Below are 25,948 nucleotides of genomic sequence, written 5' to 3'. Positions count from 1 at the left end.
CAAGCTCTAGCAGATTTTGTGGCTGACTTCAGCCCAAGCCTCCAACACGAAGTCAACCAAGAAATCAACATACTAACCGATGGTGGACTCTCATCGACATGGACTCTGCATACTGATGGATCCTCCAACATATGGGGGACAGGCCTGGGCATTGTGCTAAAGTTGCCACAAGGGGAAACCATAGTACAGTCTGTCTGTTGCGAGTTCAAAGCTACCAACAACGAGGCGGAATACGAAGCCTTGATCCTGGGATTATCACTAGCACTCGACATGAGTATCCGCCGACTCGAGGTACGTTGTGATTCATTATTGATTATCAGTCAGATTAACGGTTCGTATGCAGCAAAGGACTCAAAGATGCAGGCTCACTTGGAAATAGCGAAAAGGCTCGTCAACAAGTTCGACTCATGCACCCTACAACAAATACCAAGAGATCAGAACACCCAGGATGACGCCTTAGCCAACCTTGGCTCAAATATCAAACCCAAGCTCACCTCCATTCCCGTAGTCCACTTAATTTACCCAGCCATCACCAAAGATAACCTACCCATCACCGAACAAGCTCCACCAACTCAAGTGCCTTCATGGCGCGACCCCTACATACACTGGCTCAAACACCATACCATCCCACCTGGAGTCACCCACGAAAAATCCTTCCGCATGAAAGCTTCCAGGTTCACCTTAATCCATGGGATACTGTTCAGAAAATCAGTTGCAGGACCGTACCTGAGATACTTAGATCACGACGAGGTCGAGTCGACACTGTGCAACATACATGATGGCGAATGTGGAAACCACGCCGGAGGAAGAAGCTTAGCCCACAAAACTCTTACCATGGGATATTATTGGCCCACCATGAAGAAAGACGCATCCCAACGGTTCGCATCCATCTCTCACCAACCTTGTGAAGTACTCCACCCCATCTTGTCCCCTTGGCCCTTCATGAAGTGAGGGATGGACATAGTGGGACCCTTACCACAAGCATCAGGGCAGCACGCCTTCATGTTGGCAATGACTTATTACTTCTCCAAGTGGATCGAAGCGGAAGAATTCAAACGAGTTCGAGATACTGAGGTCATCTCATTCATAAAGCGAAATGTCCTTAGTCAGTTCGGTATCCCTTCCGAGATCGTCTGCGACAACGGTTCTCAGTTCATCAACAACAAAACCAAAGAATTCTGCAGCAGGTACAACATCACCTTGCACACCTCAACACTAAGGTACCCTCAAGCAAATGGCCAAGCCGAGTATAGCAACAAAATCATCATCAACAACCTCAAGAAGCGCCTTGACGACGCCAAGGGAAGATGGGAAGATAAATTACCTATGATCCTTTGGGCTGACAGGACGACACCCAAGACGGCGACTAATCATACTCCTTTCTCCGTAGTCTTCGGTTGTGAGGCAGTCATCCCTCCCGAAGTCGAGCTCCCCACAGCAAGAAGCAGTTTCATGGCACCAGGAATGAACGATTCAGTCTTGGCCTATGATATCGATACCGTCGACGAACTTAGAGAAGCGGCATTGGTCAGAATGGCATCATACCAACAAGCAGTCGCGAGTAGCTACAACAAGAATGTGAGAGTTCGAGTATTTCAGCAAGGAGATTGGGTTATGCGCAAAGTCTTTCCAAATAAGAAGGATCCTCGACACGACAAGTTGGCTCCGACATGGGAAGGTCCTTACCAGATCGTAAGACGAACAGGTCATGGCGCGTACGAGTTGGTTGACAGAGACGGTATATCTATCCCAAGGAGCTGGAACGCGGCGCACTTGAAACTATACCATTTCTGAACACTTGAATCTTTTCTTTGTCTAGTTTTTCCTAACACACAGGAAACTTGGCATTCACCGCCACTATGTCGACACCCCTAAAAACGGTGTGGGCATGACGTATTACGAACACGAGAACATCTCGGACGCCACTATGGTGAAACACAATTACAAAAACCAAAGAAGTTAAGTCCTCATCTCTGTCTTTCTTTCTTTTTCGAATCATATTATTATCATTACTGACTTAGGAATCGGAGGGCCGTTGGCTCCACCAACGGCCAACCTTCACGCCATCATCTCATTTTGCAGGTAACAACACTGTGCCAGCATGAACGCACATCCAGAAGGAATGGCAAACACATGTATATGTCTCGACGTCGTCTAGTACTCCTTCTGAACCTTTTTTCTTTTCTCCTCCTTGTCGCAATTTTGTTTCATTTCATGTTACTCTATACTGACTTAAGCATCGGAGGGCCGTTGGCTTCACCAACGGCCAACCCTCACGCTCTGCTATGTTGACAGTATGATGTTCGCATGATGACGAATTCGACAAAGAGAGGATGGATGAACTGAAGTGTACAACACAGAATACAGAAAAGCAAAAACTCGAAATTGTACTCACATGTTCAAGGATACAAATGCAAAGAAACATTGTCAACTTTATTTCATTAAAACATACTTGTATACATTACATAATACAATTTTACAAACTACAAAACACAATTTAGGCCATGATAAAAACGCTTGGTACACTACAATGTACATTACATACACAAATGGAATACAGATCTACATTTTTTGTCTACAGTGTACATGTTCGCAGCATCTTGCCGACAGGCTGGAGGCGTCGCCAAAGTCAAACTTGAGGTATGTGCCCAACCTGCAAAACAAAACACAAAACCAAACACATTTTTTCCAAACACAAGCAATTCACACACACCAAACCTGGAAATTAAAGAGTCCACAAATATTTACATGACTTGTCCCCTTGGACAAGTCCAAAAACACACAAAAGACTGCCGCCTTTAAGGCGAAACACAGCCACAATATCTTTTCTGACCTCCTTAAAGGCCAAACACAAAAACATTGTTTAAAACAAACCATTGTTTAAAGAAAACACCATTGAATTTTTTTAAGGAGGGGGGACAGAGCTACTCCTGAGGGTCTGCTGGACCTGCATTCTCCCCTTGTTCGCCATCGCCTGGTGCCGCCACCGTCTCGGCATTGGGCTGGTTGCTGTTGCACCCTCCTCAACGTCTTCCTCATCGCTCACAGCACCAGGGGGGATATAGTCCTCGGGGAATGCAGCGTTGAACTGAGCAATATCTTCATCAGGAGTCCAGCTCACATGTTTGCCCGCCTTGAATTCCTCCATCATCTTGGCCTTCATCTTCCAAGTGTAGTAACCAGTATACTCGAAAATCCTCGCCTTGACTTTGGAGAGAGACGTCTTCAGCTCGTCGACCTCAGCAACCAACGTCTCCTTCTCGACATTCAATGTTGCAATCTCAGCAGCCCTCTTCTCTTGCGCCACCTGCAGCGCCTCAGCTCTGGTCGTCGCCTCCTTGGCCACGCCGCCAAGACGACCAACCTCCTACTTTGCTTTCTTCATGTCGTTTTTCATTTTTACTATTTGGTCCTCTAACATTATGACATGATGGCGTGTAGCCAAAGCAGATTGCAGGGCCTATTTCAACAGGAAAAGGAAATTCTAAGTCACTAAATGACGAGACGATGATGGCATGTAACAAAATAAAGAAACAAAGAGTGAGCAAAGCAGGTCATACCTTCCATGAACCCGAGACGCTCTCAACAGTTGCAGCAACTGGGGACTGGGACTCTTGACGCTCTCGGCTGGCCGGCATCCACAGGCGGTCGACCTCAGGCCAAAGCTGGACTCGTGGCGCGTCTACCGACCCATAGTCGTCAGGAAACTCCACTGTAAGCTTCCTCTTCCGAGATGGAGGCGGCAGCTTTTTCTCAGCAGACATAGACGACCCGGTCTCCCCAGTCACCGTGGCATCAATAGAAGCCTTTGGCGGCCTTGGAGGTGATAGCACAGTGATGGGTTTAGGTCGAGACACACTTCCCAGTGTCTCGAACATTTTCCTCAGCAACGCGTCCGCAGAGGGAGCCTTACCAGAGCGTGTCGACGGGCCAGTTCCTATGCAAAACATTTCGACGACACAATCTCGCACAACAATTGTAATTTATATATTTGTTTTGAAAAGGGCAACGAACCAAAAGTTGTAAACTAACCCTAACACATGTTTACCTGTTGATGACGACATATTTGCAGGCTCAGAGATCTCTTCTTCTTGAGAAAGTTCTTCACGTTCGAACTTGATGCCAATGAAAGCTCTGTCCTTTAGAGGGACTCCCAACAGCACGGCAGTTTTTTCTACAGCCTCGGCACCGACTCCAACCGTGTCGAATGATGCACCTACAAAAACAAGCAAGTGAGACAAAGTCAAATCAACAAGCCCAAAAACACAAAAAGCAAACAAAAATACCTCTAGCCATCCATTCCCCCGTCAAGAGGTCGAAGTCGGGCCCTAAACTAGCCAATTCCACAAAAAAGAACCGACCCATCCACCCGCGGTCGTTCGACTTGTCCGCACCAAGAAGAGCCTCCCTGTCATCTTTGACATGCATCAAGTACCTTCCAGCCCCATAGTTCTGGACTTTGTAGGTGTACACCAGGTCTTCAACCCGGAACTCCATGTCTAGTTGGCGGGCCAAATGGTCGACCAGATGCATTACTCTCCAGACTTCCGGCATTAACTGTGCCAGCGGCACCGCCAAGGCCTTCAAAACTCCCCGCACCAGTGGCGAGAAGGGGTAAGTGTACCCAATTCTGAAGAGGTACTCATAAAAACACACCCAACCGTCCGATGTCCAATCGGCCCGTTCATCGGGTTGCGGCATCCGAATTACCGCCGACGGAGGGAAGCCACACTCTTCCCTGAGCGCCTCCACATCTTGTTTCCCCCAAGTGGTCGGCCGAGCATTCTTCTTGTCCAGTATGTTAGTAGGGCTGAAAATTGGCCCCTCGTCCAGATCGCACTCCACAACTACCTTCTTGTTCTTCGCGCGGGTGGATTTTGTCCCCATTTGTTGCGACATAGAAGAAATTGAAGAAAGTAAAGAGAAGGAAAGAAGATGGAAGGGAAGCGGTTACCTGAGGAAAGGAGAGAGAAAGACGCCGATTTCTTTTCTGGGAAAGAGAGGAGAGATAATGTAGAAGTGTGTGGGAGTGGTTAGACGGACAAGCCTATTTATTGGCGCAGTTGAGCGGTTGATCTCTCCAAGGCAAATCATCATTACATTAACGCCGTCAGTGTTGGGAGGATCAAGGGGCAATTTCCACCCTTTTTTCCGTAAAAACCCATTTCTCCTTTTGAACTTCTCGGAATAAATTCAAAATGGGTTTGGGGACAATTGTTAGGGAGGGAAATACCCTCTTGGTGACGTGGTCGTATGTGGCAAGCAAAGCCTACGTGGCTGCCAGCAAGGCGTATGGTAGCACCTTTCAGACTCGCCACAACGGCTGGGATTAGTGTAACGGTTACAAACCGTTGATGGAGCCAACCTTCATCACGCATTTATTATTCAATTATGTGCAATTAAGCACATACGTTACATTCTTATTATGAGAGCCTATAAAATGGCTCAAAAATGTCAGTTTATATATACGAATGCTAAGCAATAACAATACTCTCATACCATGCTCTTACAACTTGCTCTCGTTACTCTAAATTATCTTGCTCAATCGATTGTTAGCACCATCATCAAGGCAAGTTCGTCTCTAAGTAGAATTTACCCAAAACAGGCCTCCTACAAATTGGAACCATAACGGCCCAAAACTAAAGTATTGAAAATCCAATAAACTCAAACATGATCAAAGTATAATTCAAACCACAAAGGCAATACAAGATTAAAATATTAAAATAGTTTCCAAAGCACAAAAGAATGCAATTCTCAACCATCCAAAGCTACATGATTTCAATCGTACTTTGTTCTACCAACCTGCTAAATTAAATCCACTCCCCAAAAAGGCAATTGCAAAGATGGATCATAATAGGGTCATTAAGGCGAAGGCCATGACCAAGAGACATAAAGCACGTAGTCAGCAAAAGCTGAGTAATTACAAGGCTAGAGTGAAAGAAAATTATAAACATGCATCACTCGCTAAAATACTAATCCACGTGCAAAAGCCATTTAATAAATAACAAACAAATCATGAATATAAGACTTGATTCTTGACTCGACTCTTGACTCACAATTTAATTAGAATAAGCTTCGAACGGGCCAAAAGAAGTTTTCATAAAAGGAAGGGTGTTGGGAGCCCACCAAACACCATAATAAATAATATAATGAATATCGGACCATACCGAGTGTCGGGCCATACTGATGGAATTTCAGCGCATAAATTAAATGGAGCAACATCTTGTATCATTAGTAGGAGATCGATTATTCCGGCAAGTCTCCCCCCATTGTTCATACTCGAGGTATATACGTTCCAAGAGTTATGAAACTTGTTCTGGTTGCACTTTACGTTTATTAATATTTTATTAATAGCGAACTCGAGACTCAAACAAACATACATACATACATACATTTAATAAACCACAACCAAAACAATCTCATTTTAATCCTTTAGGACTTGTGATCAATAAATCAAGACGTAGTGAAATTACTACCAAGTTCCTTCTCACAAAACGTGAGATTCCAATCATGCCTGTTAACATGAGGGTTGTGCCCTAACACGAAAAATCCTAATTCATTTCATATAAAATATTCCCAACTGAACCCTACATGTGCGGTGGCTTACGTGAGCGAACCCTTCACATGTGGTAAAATAAATAGTACAACGAGGTACGAATAATTGGCTCAAAAGTATGCTAGACATCCCGTACAATAGCATAACAATAAATAATTCATCCCTTGCATGTGAAACAATCCATACATGCATAAATATTGAACAACATGATTGACAATGAAATCCATACTCACAATAGTCCCAACATGCTTGTTCAATCAACAAATCAATAATTCCGATAATAATAATTCACATGATTATCCACCAAATCAGATATGAATTCACCAAGGTCACGTAATATAATTCACATCAATAAATAATCATGTAATGTCCCTTGACAAATAATTTGGTCACCTTAGACTTGTACGTACCTTGAATATCTAAGTATAGGGGCCACTTTGCGAACACGATCACTCACTTAGAAATCACCTCCTATCATCAAATTAATGAAACCTTAATTATTTTCATGTTCATTAAATTTCCAGCAACTTTATGAAATATAAAACCTTGACGATAATTAGATTTTAATCGTTCTTTAATAAATTAATCGTCTCAATTTGCAAAACTACACCCTAGTATTAAAACATACTTTTTCCACCCTTGAAATCAATAAAAATTGACACTTTAAACCTTTTTATAAATCTGAAAATATAATTGATTATCATAATTAAATCATTCACCTAATTATGCTACTCAATTGACCCATAACCTTAATTCTCCAACCTTAATTCTCCAATAAAATCAATTTAACACCATAAAAATCAAGTCTTTATTAAATAAGTGAATCTGAAATTTCATACTTTAATAATTAAAATACGCCTCAAGAATCAAAACATGTAAATCATCACAATACAGTGTTCACAACCGATTCCCAGCATTTTAATTATTCAAAACAATAATAATAATATAATTTGAAATACGGAATTGAAATAGAATAGGTAAGGAAAGAAGAGAATTATACCAATCTGGCCTATAGCACGGAACAACCACGAATTGAATGTGATTGGGCGAAAAATTGAACGAACGAACAAGAACAACTCACACACACACACGATGCGTGTGTGCGCGCACAGACGAAGGGCGAAGGCAGCAGCAGGGCGCGCAACAACAGCGCGGCACGAGGGGACGAGTGCGCGGCTGGGCGAGCAAGAGAGTGAGAGGGGTGTGCGTGTGTGGCTGGGCGAGAGGGGCAGCAACACAGCAACGCACAACAACAACAACAATAGCAGCAGCACAGCAAGGGGAAGGGGAGCAGCGCTGGCTGCGAGCGAGGGAACAAGAGAGTGTGGGCGGGGAGTGCGGTGCACGAAGGCCTCACGGCACGAGCAGCAGCGACGAGCAAGGCACGACGAGCAGCCCTGCTCGGCCGTGTACGGGTGAAGGGAGCCAGGCACAAGGGAGAGGAGAGAGAGAGGAGTGTTGGGCAAGAAAAGGAGGAAGGGTTTAATGAAAAATAAGGGGGATCATTTAATGAGGAGGGTCCTGTTTATAGGCTCTCAAATCCCTAGTGGGCTAAGCTTAGGAATTTGATATTGGGCTTTGCAATTAAATGCTAGTGGGCTAAGCTTAGGAATTTGATATTGGGCTTTGCAATTAAATGATTGGGCTAGCCTTAGTGTTTAGAATTAAATTGTTTTGATTGGGCTCGTTTAATAAAACTAGTTGGACTTTTATATAAAAACCCAAACCTTTAAAATTACTTGCGACTCCATTAAATTTCCCGACTCGAAAATTAAATTCGTTTCATAATTAATTAAAATAATAAATATTCTAATTAATTAAAATACATTTGAATAATATTTAAATGCGAAATAAATTCTAAAAATAATAAAAATGCTTTATAAATATAATAAAAAAAATATTTATAATTATTATAAAAATACGAGGTATTACACATATGGTATCCCACTCATTCTTCTTCGCTCATCCGGTGTCTTCGGACATTGAGTCTTGCTAAGAGTCATTCCATGAGATATGGGTAGGTGACTTCTCTTGGAGTCATCCATCTTGAACCTGTCAAGTACCTTATGCATATAAGTGCTTTGACTAAGTCCAATCATCTTCTTGGATCTATCTCTGTAGATCTTGATGCCCAATATGTATTGTGTTTCTCCTAGATCCTTCATCGAAAAACATTTCTCAAGCCAAGCCTTTACAGAGTTCAACATAGGAATGTCATTTCTGATAAGTAGTGGAGGAAATCCCTCAAGATCTCTGCTCCAAATGGCAAAATGTTCAAGATTACTGTGGGCGAAGGATCTATGATGAGCGAGTCCGAGTCAGAGGATGAGTCTAGATCAGAGTCTAGTGATGAGCCTAAGAGTCTAGGGCTAGAGTCTTGCATCAATCAAGAGCCTCTAAAGGATGAACTTCAAGTTAAAGTTGTCGATGTAATGATTGCTAATTTCAATAATACTTCAATTTCCTCCTACTCTTCAAGTCCAAATTCAAAACACACTCCTAATCCAAACAACTTTGCTTCACAAGAAACTGACCTTGAAATATTAAAAGCTATTGAAAATCATGAAAATAGGACGCCCATAATTGAGGAAACTGAAAAAGGTAACCTTTCTAACAGTAGTGATCCAAAACTAGATCAGATTGGTTTGACTCTATCTCAAGTAGAGCGGATGATCTTATCAAGCTACTTTCAGAGTACATAGACGTCTTCGCATGGTCCTATCATGATATACCAGGGGTTGATCCAAGCATCGTTCAGCATACAATTCCCCTCATCCCAGGTTCAAAGCCCATCAAGTAGAAATTTCGTCGCAAGAAACCGGATGTTTCCCTCAAAATTCAAGAAGAAGTCTCTAAGCAGCTAGAGGCCGGGTTTATTCGAGAATCCAAGTATCCAGAATGGATTGCAAATGTCATCCCGGTTCCAAATAAAGACGGCAAAGTGCGAATATGCGTTGATTACAGAGATCTTAACAGGGCTAGCCCTAAAGACGGTTTTCCATTGCCTCACATCGACATCTTGGTCGACAACACCGCAAATCATGCCTTACTCTCTTTTATGGGCGGGTATGCGGGCTACAATCAGATTCCCATGGCAGAGGAAGATATGGAGAATACAACCTTCATCACTCAGTGGGGTACATATTGCTACACAGTTATGCCGTTCGGACTAAAGAACGCGAGGGCTACGTATCAAAGAACAGCCACAGCCATTATGAGCGCCATGATTCATAGAGAAATTGAGGTATATGTCGACGACATGATCGTCAAATCCAAATAGCGATATGAGCATACAATAGTACTTCGAAAGTTCTTCAATAGGCTCAGGCAATACAATATGAGGCTCAATCCTAAAAAATGTGCATTCGGGGTAACGTCAGGCATGTTAATCGGGTATGTCATCAGCTCTCGGGGCATCGAGGCTGATCCTTCAAAAATCAAGGCCATTCTAGATATGAAACCGCTGGCGAATGAGAAAGAAATTCGGGGGTTCCTTGGCAGACTGCAATACATCAGTAGATTCATCTCAAAGCTCACTATGATCTGTGAACCAGTATTTTGAAAACTCCGCAAGAGTGAGCTCAAGGTATGGGACGGAGACTGTCAACATGCGTTCGACACCATCAAAGACTACCTTTCGAACCCACCAGTGTTCAAGCCGACAATACCGGTGTAATAGCCCGCTCTGTCGAGCTGTTAATAAAGAACACTTAAACCTTAATGATCACAATTAACCTTAAACACGCAGCGGAAAAATAATAACTTTAACCTTAAACTCGATCCTGGACATGTGGGTTATGGGCCCATAAAATAAACTTAAATAACTCAAATAAATAATCCTTGAATAAATAATAAAGCTTTCACCTCACAATTAAACTTACAACAATTCATATACTAAATGAATACAACCTTAATATATAAACACATAATTTAAATCCATTGAATACAATCAAGCCTCCATAAACCTGCTTAACAAAGAAAAGACATACAAAACAAACAAAACATCCAAAATGAGTGGAAAACTCGTAACCTTTACTTCAGCCCGTTAAAACATTTTTATCCCAAACCATTTGTTCAAAGAGTTTTCAAAATATAACTTAGCAATTGTTCGGAAATAGACTTTGGAAACTTTAAAAACGTATAGCTGACATTGATCATTCCCTTCCCAAATCAGTGGTAAACGTATCTTAATTATCACAGAGCATATCTTATACTTATAATCGACCATTCAGGTCTTAGCTTTGATTTCAAACACAACTTATCACTTATATTCGACCATTTTGGCCTTAGCTTTATTTTTTTTGAATATTTCCTCCACCTGTACCTTGCCCACTTTTCCATATCCATTCATAATACAATGCCAGCAAAACAAATACAAAGTACATTTTTAATTTACAATATCATTGCAAAATCTATTTCAATAGACGAATTCTTTCCGAACAATTTCACAAACAATTTCACAATATCAATCAAATTATACAACAATTCAATATAAATGCAATTCATGATATTCATGGCCATGGATATATGATCATATATAAAACAGATTAAAACACACACAAGGGCACAAGTAATTTTGCTGAACATAAAAGTTACCTCAATTGATAGTCTTTTTTTCATACTCCTTAACTCAAATCCAACAATCATACACCAACTTCCATAATACAAGATCTTCATATCTATATAACTCCAGGATCATTCTTCAAATAATATTTGAAAAACTCACATTCATAAATCAACCCAACTTGTTTAAGCTTAAACCAAACCCGAAAAGGCAAAAGGAATGAGGCAACAGCAACAACAAATTTCTTCGAAGCATAACTCCTAGCATACAATTCCAAATTGAGTAATATGTGAGTCTAAATTCATCAGGTTGAAGAGATCTAAATTTCTTATTCAGAGAACGGAAGCTCAAAATGATCAGAAGGTTTTTGAAATAATAGAAATAGGAGCCGGTGCTGACATTACAACAACAGCAGCAACATTTAGTTTCGGAAGGGATTATCTCTTGGAATAATGCTCCAAATTGAGTGATCTGTGAGGCTAATCTGATTATCTTTTCAAGGGCTACAACTTTTAAGAAGGAATTATGGCTAAAATATGAATGTAAGGTGTACGAATTTATGGAACAGAGGTGGGGTTTTTTTTTTCTTCTATTTAATCAACTTAGTTGTTTTTGATAGAAATGTAGAGAGGTATTGAAAGATGATAATGATGATCATGATGCATGAATTATGATAGCAAGGAAAAGAAATAATTTCTTGGCTCTTCTTGAAGATGACACGAATCAAAGGAATGAAAGGTAGCCTAACTCCTCTTAGAATCACAAGGGCAATTTAGACATTTGATATCAAGGCTCATAAATCAAAATTTTCACACTAATTAATCAAAAGTGAAAAATTGTATCTTAACAATAGGCATATTCTCAACACAAATTTTAAGGAAAATTAAGAGCATAATTAAATTAAAAATAACAATAGTTTATACTTAATTACGGACTTCGTAAATTAGGGCTATTACATACTACCACCCTTAAAAACAAATTTCGTCCTCGAAATTTGAAAACAGAAAATTTTAGATCGTTTAAAAACAAAGAATCACATAAAGAAAACAAAGCTAAACAAAACTCATACTAACTTAACCATTAACTAACTCACATATCGATATTTCGCTAAAATCTCCAAACCTCAACAGCAAAATCCTTAACTTGTATAACTTTATTAGTTCCATCAAATAATTACCCCATTTCAAATCTCAACTCTCCCTTAACAACTCCTACTCCTATATTTCAATCCACAAACTTTCATATCAACATTCTTAATCAATCACAACTAATCCCATAGATCTTTTTCCCTGCTATGTAGCTAAGTCATCTAATAACTCGACATACGGTCGCAGGCCCGCTCTGATACCATGTGTAACAGCCCGCTCTGTCGAGCTGTTAATAAAGAACACTTAAATCTTAATGATCACAATTAACCTTAAACACGCAGCGGAAAAATAATAACTTTAACCTTAAACTCGATCCTGGACCTGTGGGTTATGGGCCCATAAAATAACCTTAAATAACTCAATTAAATAATCCTTGAATAAATAATAAACCTTTCACCTCACAATTAAACTTACAACAATTCATATACTAAATGAATACAACCTTAATATATAAACACATAATTTAAATCCATTGAATACAATCAAGCTCCATTTGAATTCAGCTTAAGCCTCCATAACCCTGCTTAACAAAGAAAAGACATACAAAACAAACAAAACATCCAAAATGAGTGGAAAACTCGTAACCTTTACTTCAACCCGTTAAAACGTTTTTATTCCAAACCATTTGTTCAAAGAGTTTTTAAAATATAACTTAGCAATTATTCGGAAATAGACTTTGGTAACTTTAAAAACGTATAGCTGGCATTGATCATTCCCTTCACAAATCAGTGGTAAACATATCTTAATTATCACATAGCATATCTTATACTTATAATCGACCATTCAGGTCTTAGCTTTAATTTCAAACACAACTTATCACTTATACCAAATTGAGTAATATGTGAGTCTAAATTCATCAGGTTGAAGAGATCTAAATTTCTTATTCAGAGAACGGAAGCTCAAAATGATCAGAAGGTTTATGAAATAATAGAAATAGGAGCCGGTGCTGACATTACAACAACAGCAGCAACAATTAGTTTCGGAAGGGATTATCTCTTGGAATAATGCTCCAAATTGAGTGATCTTTGAGGCTAATCTGATTATCTTTTCAAGGGCTACAACTTTTAAGAAAGAATTATGGCCAAACTATGAACGTAAGGTGTACGAATTTGTGGAACAGAGGTGGGGTTTTTTTTTCTTCTATTTAATCAACTTAGTTGTTTTTTATTGAAATGTAGAGATGTATTGAAAGATGATAATGATGATCATGATGCATGAATTATGATAGCAAGGCAAAGAAATAATATCTTGGCTCTTCTTGAAGATGACACGAATCAAAGGAATGAAAGGTAGCCTAACTCCTCTTAGAATCACAAGGGCAATTTAGACATATTATATCAAGGCTCATAAATCAAAATTTTCACACTAATTAATCAAAAGTGAAAAATTGTATCTTAACAATAGGCATATTCTCAACACAAATTTTAAGGAAAATTAAGAGCATAATTAAATTAAAAATAACAATAGTTTATACTTAATTACGGACTTCGTAAATTAGGGCTATTACATACTACCACCCTTAAAAACAAATTTCGTCCTAGAAAATTGAAAACAGAAAATTTTAGATCGTTTAAAAACAAAGAATCACATAAAGAAAACAAAGCTAAACAAAACTCATACTAACTTAACCATTAACTAACTCACATATCGATATTTCGCTAAAATCTCCAAACCTCAACAGCAAAATCCTTAACTTGTATAACTTTATTAGTTCCATCAAATCATTACCCCATTTCAAATCTCAACTCTCCCTTAACAACTCCTACTCCTATATTTCAATCCACAAACTTTCATATCAACATTCTTAATCAATCACAACTAATCCCATAGATCTTTTTCCCTGCTATGTAGCTAAGTCATCTAATAACTCGACATACGGTCGCAGGCCCGCTCTGATACCATGTGTAACAGCCCGCTCTGTCGAGCTGTTAATAAAGAACACTTAAACCTTAATGATCACAATTAACCTTAAACACGCAGCGGAAAAATAATAACTTTAACCTTAAACTCGATCCTGGACCTGTGGGTTATGGGCCCATAAAATAACCTTACATAACTCAATTAAATAATCCTTGAATAAATAATAAACCTTTCACCTCACAATTAAACTTACAACAATTCATATACTAAATGAATACAACCTTAATATATAAATACATAATTTAAATCCATTGAATACAATCAAGCTCCATTTGAATTCAGCTTAAGCCTCCATAAACCTGCTTAACAAAGAAAAGACATACAAAACAAACAAAACATCCAAAATGAGTGGAAAACTCGTAACCTTTACTTCAACCCGTTAAAACGTTTTTATTCCAAACCATTTGTTCAAAGAGTTTTCAAAATATAACTTAGCAATTGTTCGGAAATAGACTTTGGTAACTTTAAAAACGTATAGCTGGCATTGATCATTCCCTTCACAAATCAGTGGTAAACATATCTTAATTATCACATAGCATATCTTATACTTATAATCGACCATTCAGGTCTTAGCTTTAATTTCAAACACAACTTATCACTTATACCAAATTGAGTAATATGTGAGTCTAAATTCATCAGGTTGAAGAGATCTAAATTTCTTATTCAGAGAACGGAAGCTCAAAATGATCAGAAGGTTTATGAAATAATAGAAATAGGAGCCGGTGCTGACATTACAACAACAGCAGCAACAATTAGTTTCGGAAGGGATTATCTCTTGGAATAATGCTCCAAATTGAGTGATCTTTGAGGCTAATCTGATTATCTTTTCAAGGGCTACAACTTTTAAGAAAGAATTATGGCCAAACTATGAACGTAAGGTGTACGAATTTGTGGAACAGAGGTGGGGTTTTTTTTTCTTCTATTTAATCAACTTAGTTGTTTTTTATTGAAATGTAGAGATGTATTGAAAGATGATAATGATGATCATGATGCATGAATTATGATAGCAAGGCAAAGAAATAATATCTTGGCTCTTCTTGAAGATGACACGAATCAAAGGAATGAAAGGTAGCCTAACTCCTCTTAGAATCACAAGGGCAATTTAGACATATTATATCAAGGCTCATAAATCAAAATTTTCACACTAATTAATCAAAAGTGAAAAATTGTATCTTAACAATAGGCATATTCTCAACACAAATTTTAAGGAAAATTAAGAGCATAATTAAATTAAAAATAACAATAGTTTATACTTAATTACGGACTTCGTAAATTAGGGCTATTACATACTACCACCCTTAAAAACAAATTTCGTCCTAGAAATTTGAAAACAGAAAATTTTAGATCGTTTAAAAACAAAGAATCACATAAAGAAAACAAAGCTAAACAAAACTCATACTAACTTAACCATTAACTAACTCACATATCGATATTTCGCTAAAATCTCCAAACCTCAACAGCAAAATCCTTAACTTGTATAACTTTATTAGTTCCATAAAATCATTACCCCATTTCAAATCTCAACTCTCCCTTAACAACTCCTACTCCTATATTTCAATCCACAAACTTTCATATCAACATTCTTAATCAATCACAACTAATCCCATAGATCTTTTTCCCTGCTATGTAGCTAAGTCATCTAATAACTCGACATACGGTCGCAGGCCCGCTCTGATACCATGTGTAACAGCCCGCTCTGTCGAGCTGTTAATAAAGAACACTTAAACCTTAATGATCACAATTAACCTTAAACACGCAGCGGAAAAATAATAACTTTAACCTTAAACTCGATCCTGGACCTGTGGGTTATGGGCCCATAAAATAACCTTAAATAACTCAATTAAATAATCCTTGAATAAATAATAAACCTTTCACCTCACAATTAAACTTACAACAATTCATATACTAAATGAATACAACCTTAATATATAAACACATAATTTAAATCCATTGAATACAATCAAGCTCCATTTGAATTCAGCTTAAGCCTCCATAAACCTGCTTAACAAAGAAAAGACATACAAAACAAACAAAACATCCAAAATGAGTGGAAAACTCGTAACCTTTACTTCAACCCGTTAAAACGTTTTTATTCCAAACCATTTGTTCAAAGAGTTTTCAAAATATAACTTAGCAATTGTTCGGAAATAGACTTTGGTAACTTTAAAAACGTATAGCTGGCATTGATCATTCCCTTCACAAATCAGTGGTAAACATATCTTAATTATCACATAGCATATCTTATACTTATAATCGACCATTCAGATCTTAGCTTTAATTTCAAACACAACTTATCACTTATATTCGACCATTTTGGCCTTAGCTTTATTTTTTTTGAATATTTCCTCCACCTGTACCTTGCCCACTTTTCCATATCCGTTCATAATCCAATGCCAGCAAAACAACAAAGTACATTTTTAATTTACAATATCATTGCAAAATCTATTTCAATAGACGAATTCTTTCCGAACAATTTCACAAACAATTTCACAATATCAATCAAATTATACAACAATTCAATATAAATGCAATTCATGATATTCATGGCCATGTATATATGATCATATATAAAATAGATTAAAACACACACAAGGGCACAAGTAATTTTGCTGAACATAAAAGTTACCTCAATTGATAGTCTTTTTTTCATACTCCTTAACTCAAATCCAACAATCATACACCAACTTCCATAATACAAGATCTTCATATCTATATAACTCCAGGATCATTCTTCAAATAATATTTGAAAAACTCACATTCATAAATCAACCCAACTTGTTTAAGCTTAACCCAAACCCGAAAAGGCAAAAGGAATAAGGCAACAGCAACAACAAATTTCTTCGAAGCATAACTCCTAGCATATAATTCCAAATTGAGTAATATGTGAGTCTAAATTCATCAGGTTGAAGAGATCTAAACTTCTTATTCAGAGAACGGAAGCTCAAAATGATCAGAAGGTTTTTGAAATAATATAAATAGGAGCCGGTGCTGACATTACAACAACAGCAGCAACAATTAGTTTCGGAAGGGATTATCTCTTGGAATAATGCTCCAAATTGAGTGATCTTTGAGGCTAATCTGATTATCTTTTCAAGGGCTACAACTTTTAAGAAGGAATTATGGCCAAACTATGAACGTAAGGTGTACGAATTTGTGGAACAGAGGTGGGGTTTTTTTCTTCTTCTATTTAATCAACTTAGTTGTTTTTTATTGAAATGTAGAGAGGTATTGAAAGATGATAATGATGATCATGATGCATGAATTATGATAGCAAGGCAAAGAAATAATATCTTGGCTCTACTTGAAGATGACACGAATCAAAGGAATGAAAGGTAGCCTAACTCCTCTTAGAATCACAAGGGCAATTTAGACATTTGATATCAAGGCTCATAAATCAAAATTTTCACACTAATTAATCAAAAGTGAAAAATTGTATCTTAACAATAGGCATATTCTCAACACAAATTTTAAGGAAAATTAAGAGCATAATTAAATTAAAAATAACAATAGTTTATACTTAATTACGGACTTCGTAAATTAGGGCTATTACAACCGGGGGCTCCCCTCAGGCTTTATCTTACAACAACAGATTCAGCAGTAGGGGCCATGCTTGCCCAGGAAATTGAAGGCAAAGAAAATGCCATATACTACATAAGCAAAAAGCTGCTCGAGTACGAAACCAGATATACTCAACTCGAAAGGCTCAGTATCGCCTTGGTTTGGGCCACAAAGAAACTACGGCACTACATGCTCTCCCATACAGTATATGTAATTAGCAAAGCGGATCCTCTCAAGTACCTATTTGAAAAGCCAGCTCTCAACGGACGGTTGTCCAGATGGTTGGTCATGTTAGCGGAATTCATCAAGGGTTCGGCGGTCTCAGAATTCCTAGCCGATTGTCCCATTGAGGCAGAAGATCGAGGAGGATTATGACTTACCCGATGAGCAAATTCTAATGACAAGCGATGACAGTTGGTCGCTGCACTTTGACGGTGCCTCAAATCAGAACGGATGTGGTGTTGGATTAATTCAAATAGCCTCGGACAGCACTCACATTCCTATGTCAGCAAAATTGCAATTCAATGTCACGAACAATGGGGCAGAATATGAAGCATGCATTATGGGCCTGGAAGTCGCCTTAGCATTTGGTGTCCAGAAACTTCGGTTGTACGGGGATTCTTCCCTAATCATCAATCAAATTTCCGGCAAGTGGAAAGTTAGAAGCGAAAGCTTGGCCCCATACCAGTCCTATCTTGAGAAGTTGTCTGAGCAAGTAGAAGAGCTTCGCTACACGTACCTCCCAAGATAGGATAATAAATTTGCCGATGCACTAGCAAAGCTGGCCTCAATGATCAACATTCCAAATGGCATGGCTGAAATGCAACTTACAATTGAAACGCGTCAAGAAGCAGCATATGTCCATGCTATTGACGACGTCGAGCCTAACAAAGATGAGCCTTAGTTTACAGACATTCAAAGGTATCTACAAAACTCTGAGTATCCCCCGCACTTTTCAAGCAAGAGTCAAAGATCTTTACGCCTACAATCAGCCAATTTCGTCATAGAAGGCGGCGTTCTATACAAGATGTCCCCTAGCGGCCCCAATCTCTGATGTGTCGACAAGAACGAAGCACAAAGAGTCATGGACATCGTACATGCTGAAGTCTGTGGTACCCACATGAATGGGAAGATGTTGGCCCTCAAAGTTATCAAGGCTCGGTATTACTGGACCACCCTCGAATGGGATTGTTACTTCTTTGTCAAGAAATGTCCTACCTGCCAAAAGTGTGCGAATCTGAAGCACATTCCCCCATCCTTGCTATATTCTCAGTCATCACCATGGCCATTCTCAGCTTGGGGTATCGACGTAATCGGTAAAGTCACTCCAACAGGCACCGGGGGTCATGAATTTATACTGGTCGCCATCGACTATTTCACTAAGTGGGTCCAAGCCAGGTCATTCAAAGTGTTGGGTTCCAAGCAAATGGCCCAGTTCATACAAGAAAACATCATATGCAGATACGGCGTTCCTCACGAGTTCATTAGTGACCAGGGAACCCATTTCTAAGGAGAGTGTGAAGATCTGTTCACCGAGTAAAAAACTCAACATCACCGTTCTTCGCCTTATCGCCCGCAAACTAATGGGGCAGTCGAAGCAGCCAACAAGAATGTCAAAGCCATCATCATGAAAATGTCAACCGATTACAAAGACTGGCCCCAAAAGTTACACTTTGCATTGTAGGGGTATCGAACTTCAATCCGCACTTCAACGGACGCAACCCCATTTTCATTGGTTTATGGAATTGAAGCAGTACAACTTATTGAACTAGAGATACCTTCTCTAAGGATAGTCCTCGAAAGTAAAATCCCAGAAGTTGCATGGGTACAAGCAAGATATGACGAGCTAGTCTTGCTTGATGAGCATCGGCTTCAAGCCGCTCACCATGTACAAGTCTATCAGCGCCGAGTGGCTAGACATTTCAACAAGAGGGTCAGAACCCGAAACATCAAGGAAGGCGAGCTTGTCCTGAAAGCCCTTCGCAAGAGCGTCATGGACCCAAGGGAAAATTCAAACCCAACTGGGCAGGACCATACATTGTCAAGAAAATCCTCTCCGGGGGAGCAGTCGAATTAACAGATGTCGATGGGACAGAGTTTCGTTCCTTGACAAACCTCGATCAGCTCAAGAAGTTCTATGTCTAAGTTCTAGATTCAAAAGTCAAAGTCAAATTCAAAAAGTTCTGTAGGTTAGAACTACGTTCGGCCTGATTCCTTAACGGGACACGTAGGCAACCTCCTCCCGACGCCCGGCCACCATAATACAAAAAAATTCAAAGTTTCATCAATTAAGGGCATCCTAAAAATCAAATCAAAATTCACAATTCAATTGTTGTTGTTGTTCTTATTCCAAATATGCAAATTAAAAAACAAAGCATGTTCAAGCGGAATTTTACACAATGACTTTTATTTGGCTCTACAGCCTCCAAAGCTAATTCAAAGTACAAGGTTGGAATCAAGTGAAGCAAAGTTCAAAGCCTTTTTTCACTTCGCTAAACACAATTCCTAAACACATCTTCTAAACACACTCTTAAACACACTTCTTGCTAATACAACTTCAAACACATTAAGCCTACAAAGATATGGGGTTGGGCAACTACGCTCTTGAGTCTTGGCACCTTGAGTACTATCCCCTGGCCCTTCCCGCAATCATTCATCAATCTTCCCCTTGCCCAAGCGGCGAAAGAAGGAACTTGCTAGTTTTCCTAGACGGGAGGATGACGAACCTCCTTTGGACCCAGAACGGTCAAGCACCGGAGGGGCCACACTCCCGTCACCTTCTTCATAATCAATTGATGCAGGGCGTCTAGCTCTAGAACCTCGGGCTCCCGCTGGTCCGGAGAGAGAAATTTCCCTTTAGCTTGGACCTTTCATCCATACAATATACCCCGCAGTCAAAGTAGCAGGCTCGGGTGGGAACTGGATATTCAAGAATGGTTTGGCACCGAATACCGCCTCTAAACTTCAAGTCGATTAGCATTCAGCGCAATAGGTTTCGGATGCTCCTCATCACAGTCCGGGATTTGTTCCTTCAATCCATATTGTCTCATCACTCGAGCAGGAGAGTATAAGACTAACATTGTGAGGCTAGGCACCCTCAAAGCAGTAGAGCCAGGTCCATGTCTCATAGCAGCAATTCCCCACCATGGAACTACCCACCTGATACAAGATTCAACCCCCGAGAGTGCTCAGAGCCACTCATCCAATGAAAGTCGGCCATACATCATGGGCCGCACAGTGAATCCTTTCCTATTATAGCTTTCCATGTTCTCCGGTGGTGCCACCAGCATGAGTCTCTCCATAAGCCAGACCTTAGAGAAAATGCAAGAGAAGCAACTCAAAATTCAACATTCAAAATACAAGTACAATTTCAATATACAAGAAAAGTTCAGATCCTTACTTTGAGTAATACCGGACTTCCCGACGGCAATGAAGAGGGGTCCGACTTCAGCATATCAAGGCCCATCAATGTCTCGCCAATCACGAGCGGCATTGGGTCCCTGCCACTAGCAAACTGCTCCACAATCTCTATTAGGGAGGCATCGCCATTGCCAAACCCCTGCTTCGAAAAGAGCAAGCGAGCAAAGATACAAAAACTCAAGGCCCTCAAGCGGAAAACCTTAGGGACATCAAGCCCAACAAAGTAAGTGACAAGGAGGGACAAATACACCCCTAGGCCATATACAACAGCACTCAAAAGTGGGGCTTCAAGCCCAAATACCTTTCAAAAGCCAAGAAAAAGTGTTCTTCAACACTAGGCATGCATGGCTCCATCATAAGGGGCCACCCCAATATAGCACTGAACTCTTCAGGGAGGGGACATACCTCGTTGTTTCCAAAGCGGAAAACATGGTGAATCTGATCCCAAGCCTCCAAAGCAGCAAGAATGAAATGCACATCAAGTTTCACAAACCGGAAAGAGGCGAGCACCCCAAGATGCATGCCGTCAAGCTCCCTTTTCCCTAATTTGCCTAACGCACCAAGCCAAGAGTTCAAGGCTTTTTCAAAAGATATGGCCATTATCTTTCCTTTTCGTGAAGAAGCAGTATACAAATAAGAGCAGAGAAGGATTGGTGCAAAAATGTGATCCGGAAAGCTCCCTATTTATACAAAAACCGGCATTTATGATGGTACACCGGCGCCGGGCGCCAAGGCCTGCAACAAGGACGAGCCCAACGTCCCCTTTATGATTCTGGGTACGCACTCTTTATAGCTTTGGACAGCTAGTGCAGCCCCAATAATTCAAGATTCCAAAAGCCGCAAGCCGTGCAAATTCCAGCAGTCCGAGTCAGCGCTTCAGGTCGATTTTGGGTCAATATGTTCAAAATTCAAGCATTCTAATTCTAGATCGGCGTCCTAAGTCGAGTCTGCATTTGCATAAGCAAGAGTTGAATATACTTTGACTTGCGTTTTTTCTAACCAAAAAACCTCAGTCAAAGTGGGGGCTTATAGTGGGTATGTACACCCGAAAAAATGGGCATGTTTTTTGTAGAGTCTGCATTTGCATAAGCAAGAGTTGAATATTCTTTGACTTGCGCTTTTTCTAACCAAAAAACTTCAGTCAAAGTGGGGGCTTATATTAGGTATGTACACCCGAAAAAATGGGTAAATTTTTTCAAATTTTGCATGCATATACATATAGCTACAAATTTCAAAAGCACACACAACGCGTACGAAATTCAAACCCTGCAAAGACACATTCAAAATTCAAACCATAAAAAATCCAAGTTTCCGACCATACAAAATCCAAAAATTCCAAAGTTACAAAATCCAAGTACAAACCATACAAATGCAAATCCGAAATACAAGCTACAAAAATCCATACAAAAATCCTCATAAAAAAGTAAAATCGAGGTAGGCTGGAACTCGCTACCATGCAAGATCAATCTGAATCATCATCAGCCGCAATGTCAATCACAGGCTCCTTGTTCCTGTTCCGGCTCATATAGCGCTCCAGATCCCGGTCTAGCTCCATCCCAGGGGTAACATGCTCCTTCTTCGAAATACGAAGGGTGCCGGGAGGCCGATGAGTTCCCTGCTGATAGGAAGGATACTGATAAGGCTGCGGGATCGCCATGAACTAGCGTTGCATCTCAAAATCATAGGCCTGGCGCATCCGCCCCATAAACTCATGCCAGTAAGCCCAAGACTCTGCACTCCAAGGCTGGGAGCTACTCGCTCCGAAATAAGTACCAGGGGGGCGTAAAAGGCATCTGGCTGCCCATACCTCCAACAGAATGCCTGGTAGGCTCAGCATATGTAAAGGGAACAACTCCCCTATCAACATCAGAATGCCTCTGACGGGTACTAGTACTAGGACCCTGACCTAAGCTCTGCCCGGCTTGCTCTCTCGAAGAATCCACCGGGGACTCCCTGTCCATAGAATCTCTGCGACCTCGACGACGCTCCTATACAAAATTCAAAATTCAAGAATCAGACATCCATATACAAGTTTCAAGAATACAAAATCTCACAGTCACAGAATGCACCTCTCTATCCCGGCCAGTAAGCTTCTTGGTCAGATTAGCGCAATGCCTCTTCAGGGAGTCAATCACAAGCATCCAGCGACACACTCTCACCCGAGGCGCCTGCATACAAGATTCAAAATCAATTTCCAGATACAAGATTACAATTAATTTCAAGAAAATACAACGGTACTTACAGTTGCATAATGCTCTGGTACAGCATCGTACGCCCTCCGATGTGGAGGAGAAGCCACTGGAACGGTAACCTCCACCTGCTCTCCGTCCGAGTCAACATAGCGGATAACCCTGTCAGCATAGGGAATATCCTCTGGGTTGATCTCCTCCTCCTACCAACACTCATATAATGATCAGAGAATACAAGAATGCAAGAATACAAGAATACAAGATTCAAATTCAAAAGCTCGCCGGCAGCACGAAGCGTACAGGGGGAGTGAGCCTCGCCAAAAGGCCATCATGACTGCCTCTCCTATCTACCAAATTCTCCCAAGGGAGACAAATGGACTCGTCCCTAGCCTCCATGGCATCTAAATAGAGCTGGGCAACATCTTCAATCTTCGCCAACAAGGTCTCCGGATGATCCTTAGGGACGAGCCTGCCTCTCGTACTGTGTTGAAGAGACACTCGCTCCCCCAGATACCACATATGACGATACACCCCCGGGAGCAAGACCCGCCGCCCAGACAAGAAGTAGGCCCGCATGGCCGAAGCAGGTGTAGGCGCACCAGCAAAAGGACGCCAAACCACCTACAAAACAGACAGCTCCGACAAGTATACAAGTGCAACAAATACAAAGGTCAAGAACAGTACAAAGGCATACCTATCCAACAGGAAAAACCCGCAAAGCTCTGCGGAAGGTCGCCAAAGACACATCACTGCGCACCGCTCCTACCCAAGAGGCAGCATACGGATAAGCCGCAACCCCAGGACGAGCTGGCGCCAAAGTCGAAAAATGCTCGTACGCCCAGATCTTCAAAAAAAAAGAAAAAGCATCAGTCAAATCCTATGTGTACAAGATTCAAGATACAAACATGCAAGTACAAAATACAAAATACAAGGAGTCCCAAATACTTCCAGCACGCTCCACAATGCAGCAACACTCGCCTTGCTCTCCGGCGCAGTCCGGGAGGCATTCTTCATTTCATACAAAAGGTGGATGTATGCCAGACCACCCCAGTTGAGGTCTGAAACAGTCCTCAAGTCACTCAAAGCCCCCATGCAGCCAACCAGCACCCGGCTACTCCTGCCCGGGGCCATCGCTCTACTCACAAGGGTCAGAAGGAAGAGTCGAACCCTCTGCTCCGCAAATATGTCCGTGCTGCGGATCCTAGCCATAATCACCGTCACATGAGCACGAGTGTCGTCCGTAATCAAATCAACAACAGGGCCAATAAATTCCCTAACACCATCCAAATGGCATGTCAATTTGGGGACGAAAGTCACCTCCCTCTCAGAAGAGGGGAGGCCGGTGATCATAGCAAACTCGAAAGGGGTAATGGTGATCTCCCCCCAGACCATATGAAAAGTGTTGGTGGTATCCCACCACCGCTCCAACAGGGCCTGTAGTCGAGCTTTGATGCCCATCCTCCCTTGGGCGCTTCCCAAAGCATCCCAGAAATCAACCAGACCCATATGTGTCCACATCGCTCGAGCCTCTGCATCGTCATAGACAGTCGGGAAAACAGTACAAAGATCCCTCAAAGACCAAAATATGCGCATCGGCTCCCCGTCAGCCTACAAATGGGTGGATCAGTTCAAGATCTATACAAGTTCAAGAGACAAATTCAAAACACAGTACAAAACTCACCAAGCCAGCGCGTGGCCGCTGGGACAGATGAAACTCTGGTCGAAATACAAGATACGAAGGCCTCCAGCCAGTGCCAGCGAAGGTAGGTACTGTACGTGGTACCATGCCTGGCCCCGGCACATTCGTTATCGCCGCTTCGTTATCCGAAGCATCCTCCATAGCTGCTCGAACTGTCGAACGTTCGGCGAGCTTCCTCCAGGTATGACGAGGCATGCTAAATCATTCGAAATACAAAAAAAATCAACATTCAAGCCTGGGGGCTATCTTATACTAGCCCATACAAAGATCAAAGTCCAAAAAATCCCCAATGGCCATACAAGTTTAGTCGGGGACCTCTACTTCAAAAGTGAATTCTACCCCAACGCCTAGGCTATCCATGCCGAAGCAGGAATATAAGTTCTACGCCAACGCCTAGGCTATCCATGCCGAAGCAGGTATAAAAGTTCTACACCAACGCCTAGGTTATCCATGCCGAAGCCAATATTCAAAAAAATTCTACAACAACATCTAGGCCATCCTAGCCTACTCTCCTACAAGACCCAACAAGATCACCAGTGGGGTCACTATCTACAAATACCAAGTAAAAAATTCAAGGAAAAATTCAAAATTCTACAAGTTCCAACAGTTCAAAATTCTACAAGTTCCAACAGTTCAAGTTCAAGTGGCTACCAAACAATTTTCTACAAGATTCAAGAAGCCTACTATCATACAAGCATCATATCAACAAGAATTTCAAGATAACAAAATTGAAACTACATGCAATCCTAGAGGTTATTTCGTAAACAAAACATGAAATACTTACATGGACAAGGAAAGAACAACAAGATCAAGGGGAGAGTAATCGACCTTTGAGAAAGAAAAGCAAGAAAAATGAGTGTGGTTGCTCTTCAAATGGCACGGCTGAAGGAAATA

The 25,948-nt window shown here is 40.7% G+C and overlaps 1 protein-coding gene across 1 annotated transcript; it reads right to left on the bottom strand.

Moving 5' to 3' along the window:
• Positions 1 to 22,565: 22,565 nt before the first annotated feature.
• On the bottom strand, positions 22,566 to 23,328 carry LOC130460658 (uncharacterized). The gene is made up of 2 exons (XM_056828026.1): positions 23,236 to 23,328; positions 22,566 to 23,154 (listed from the first exon to the last, which is right to left on the bottom strand). The coding sequence occupies exons 1-2, from the start codon at positions 23,305 to 23,307 to the stop codon at positions 22,918 to 22,920; spliced, it is 309 nt and encodes a 102-aa protein (XP_056684004.1). The 5' UTR covers positions 23,308 to 23,328; the 3' UTR covers positions 22,566 to 22,917.
• Positions 23,329 to 25,948: the final 2,620 nt, after the last annotated feature.

This window comes from Spinacia oleracea, chromosome 5 (genome assembly GCF_020520425.1).
Source record: "Spinacia oleracea cultivar Varoflay chromosome 5, BTI_SOV_V1, whole genome shotgun sequence".
Lineage (NCBI taxonomy): Eukaryota > Viridiplantae > Streptophyta > Magnoliopsida > Caryophyllales > Amaranthaceae > Spinacia > Spinacia oleracea.
The sequence above is the reverse complement of the archived record's forward strand: the minus strand, read 5'-3'. Positions and strand labels throughout refer to the sequence as shown.

Excerpts from the sequence above, each read along its gene's own strand:
- LOC130460658 (XM_056828026.1), bottom strand. The coding sequence starts at position 23,307 with ATGCTTGTGATTGACTCCCTGAAGAGGCATTGCGCTAATCTGACCAAG. Across the intron at positions 23,155-23,235 it reads TTACTGGCCGGGATAGAGAG|GAGCGTCGTCGAGGTCGCAG; the intron begins GTGCATTCTGTG and ends AATTTTGTATAG.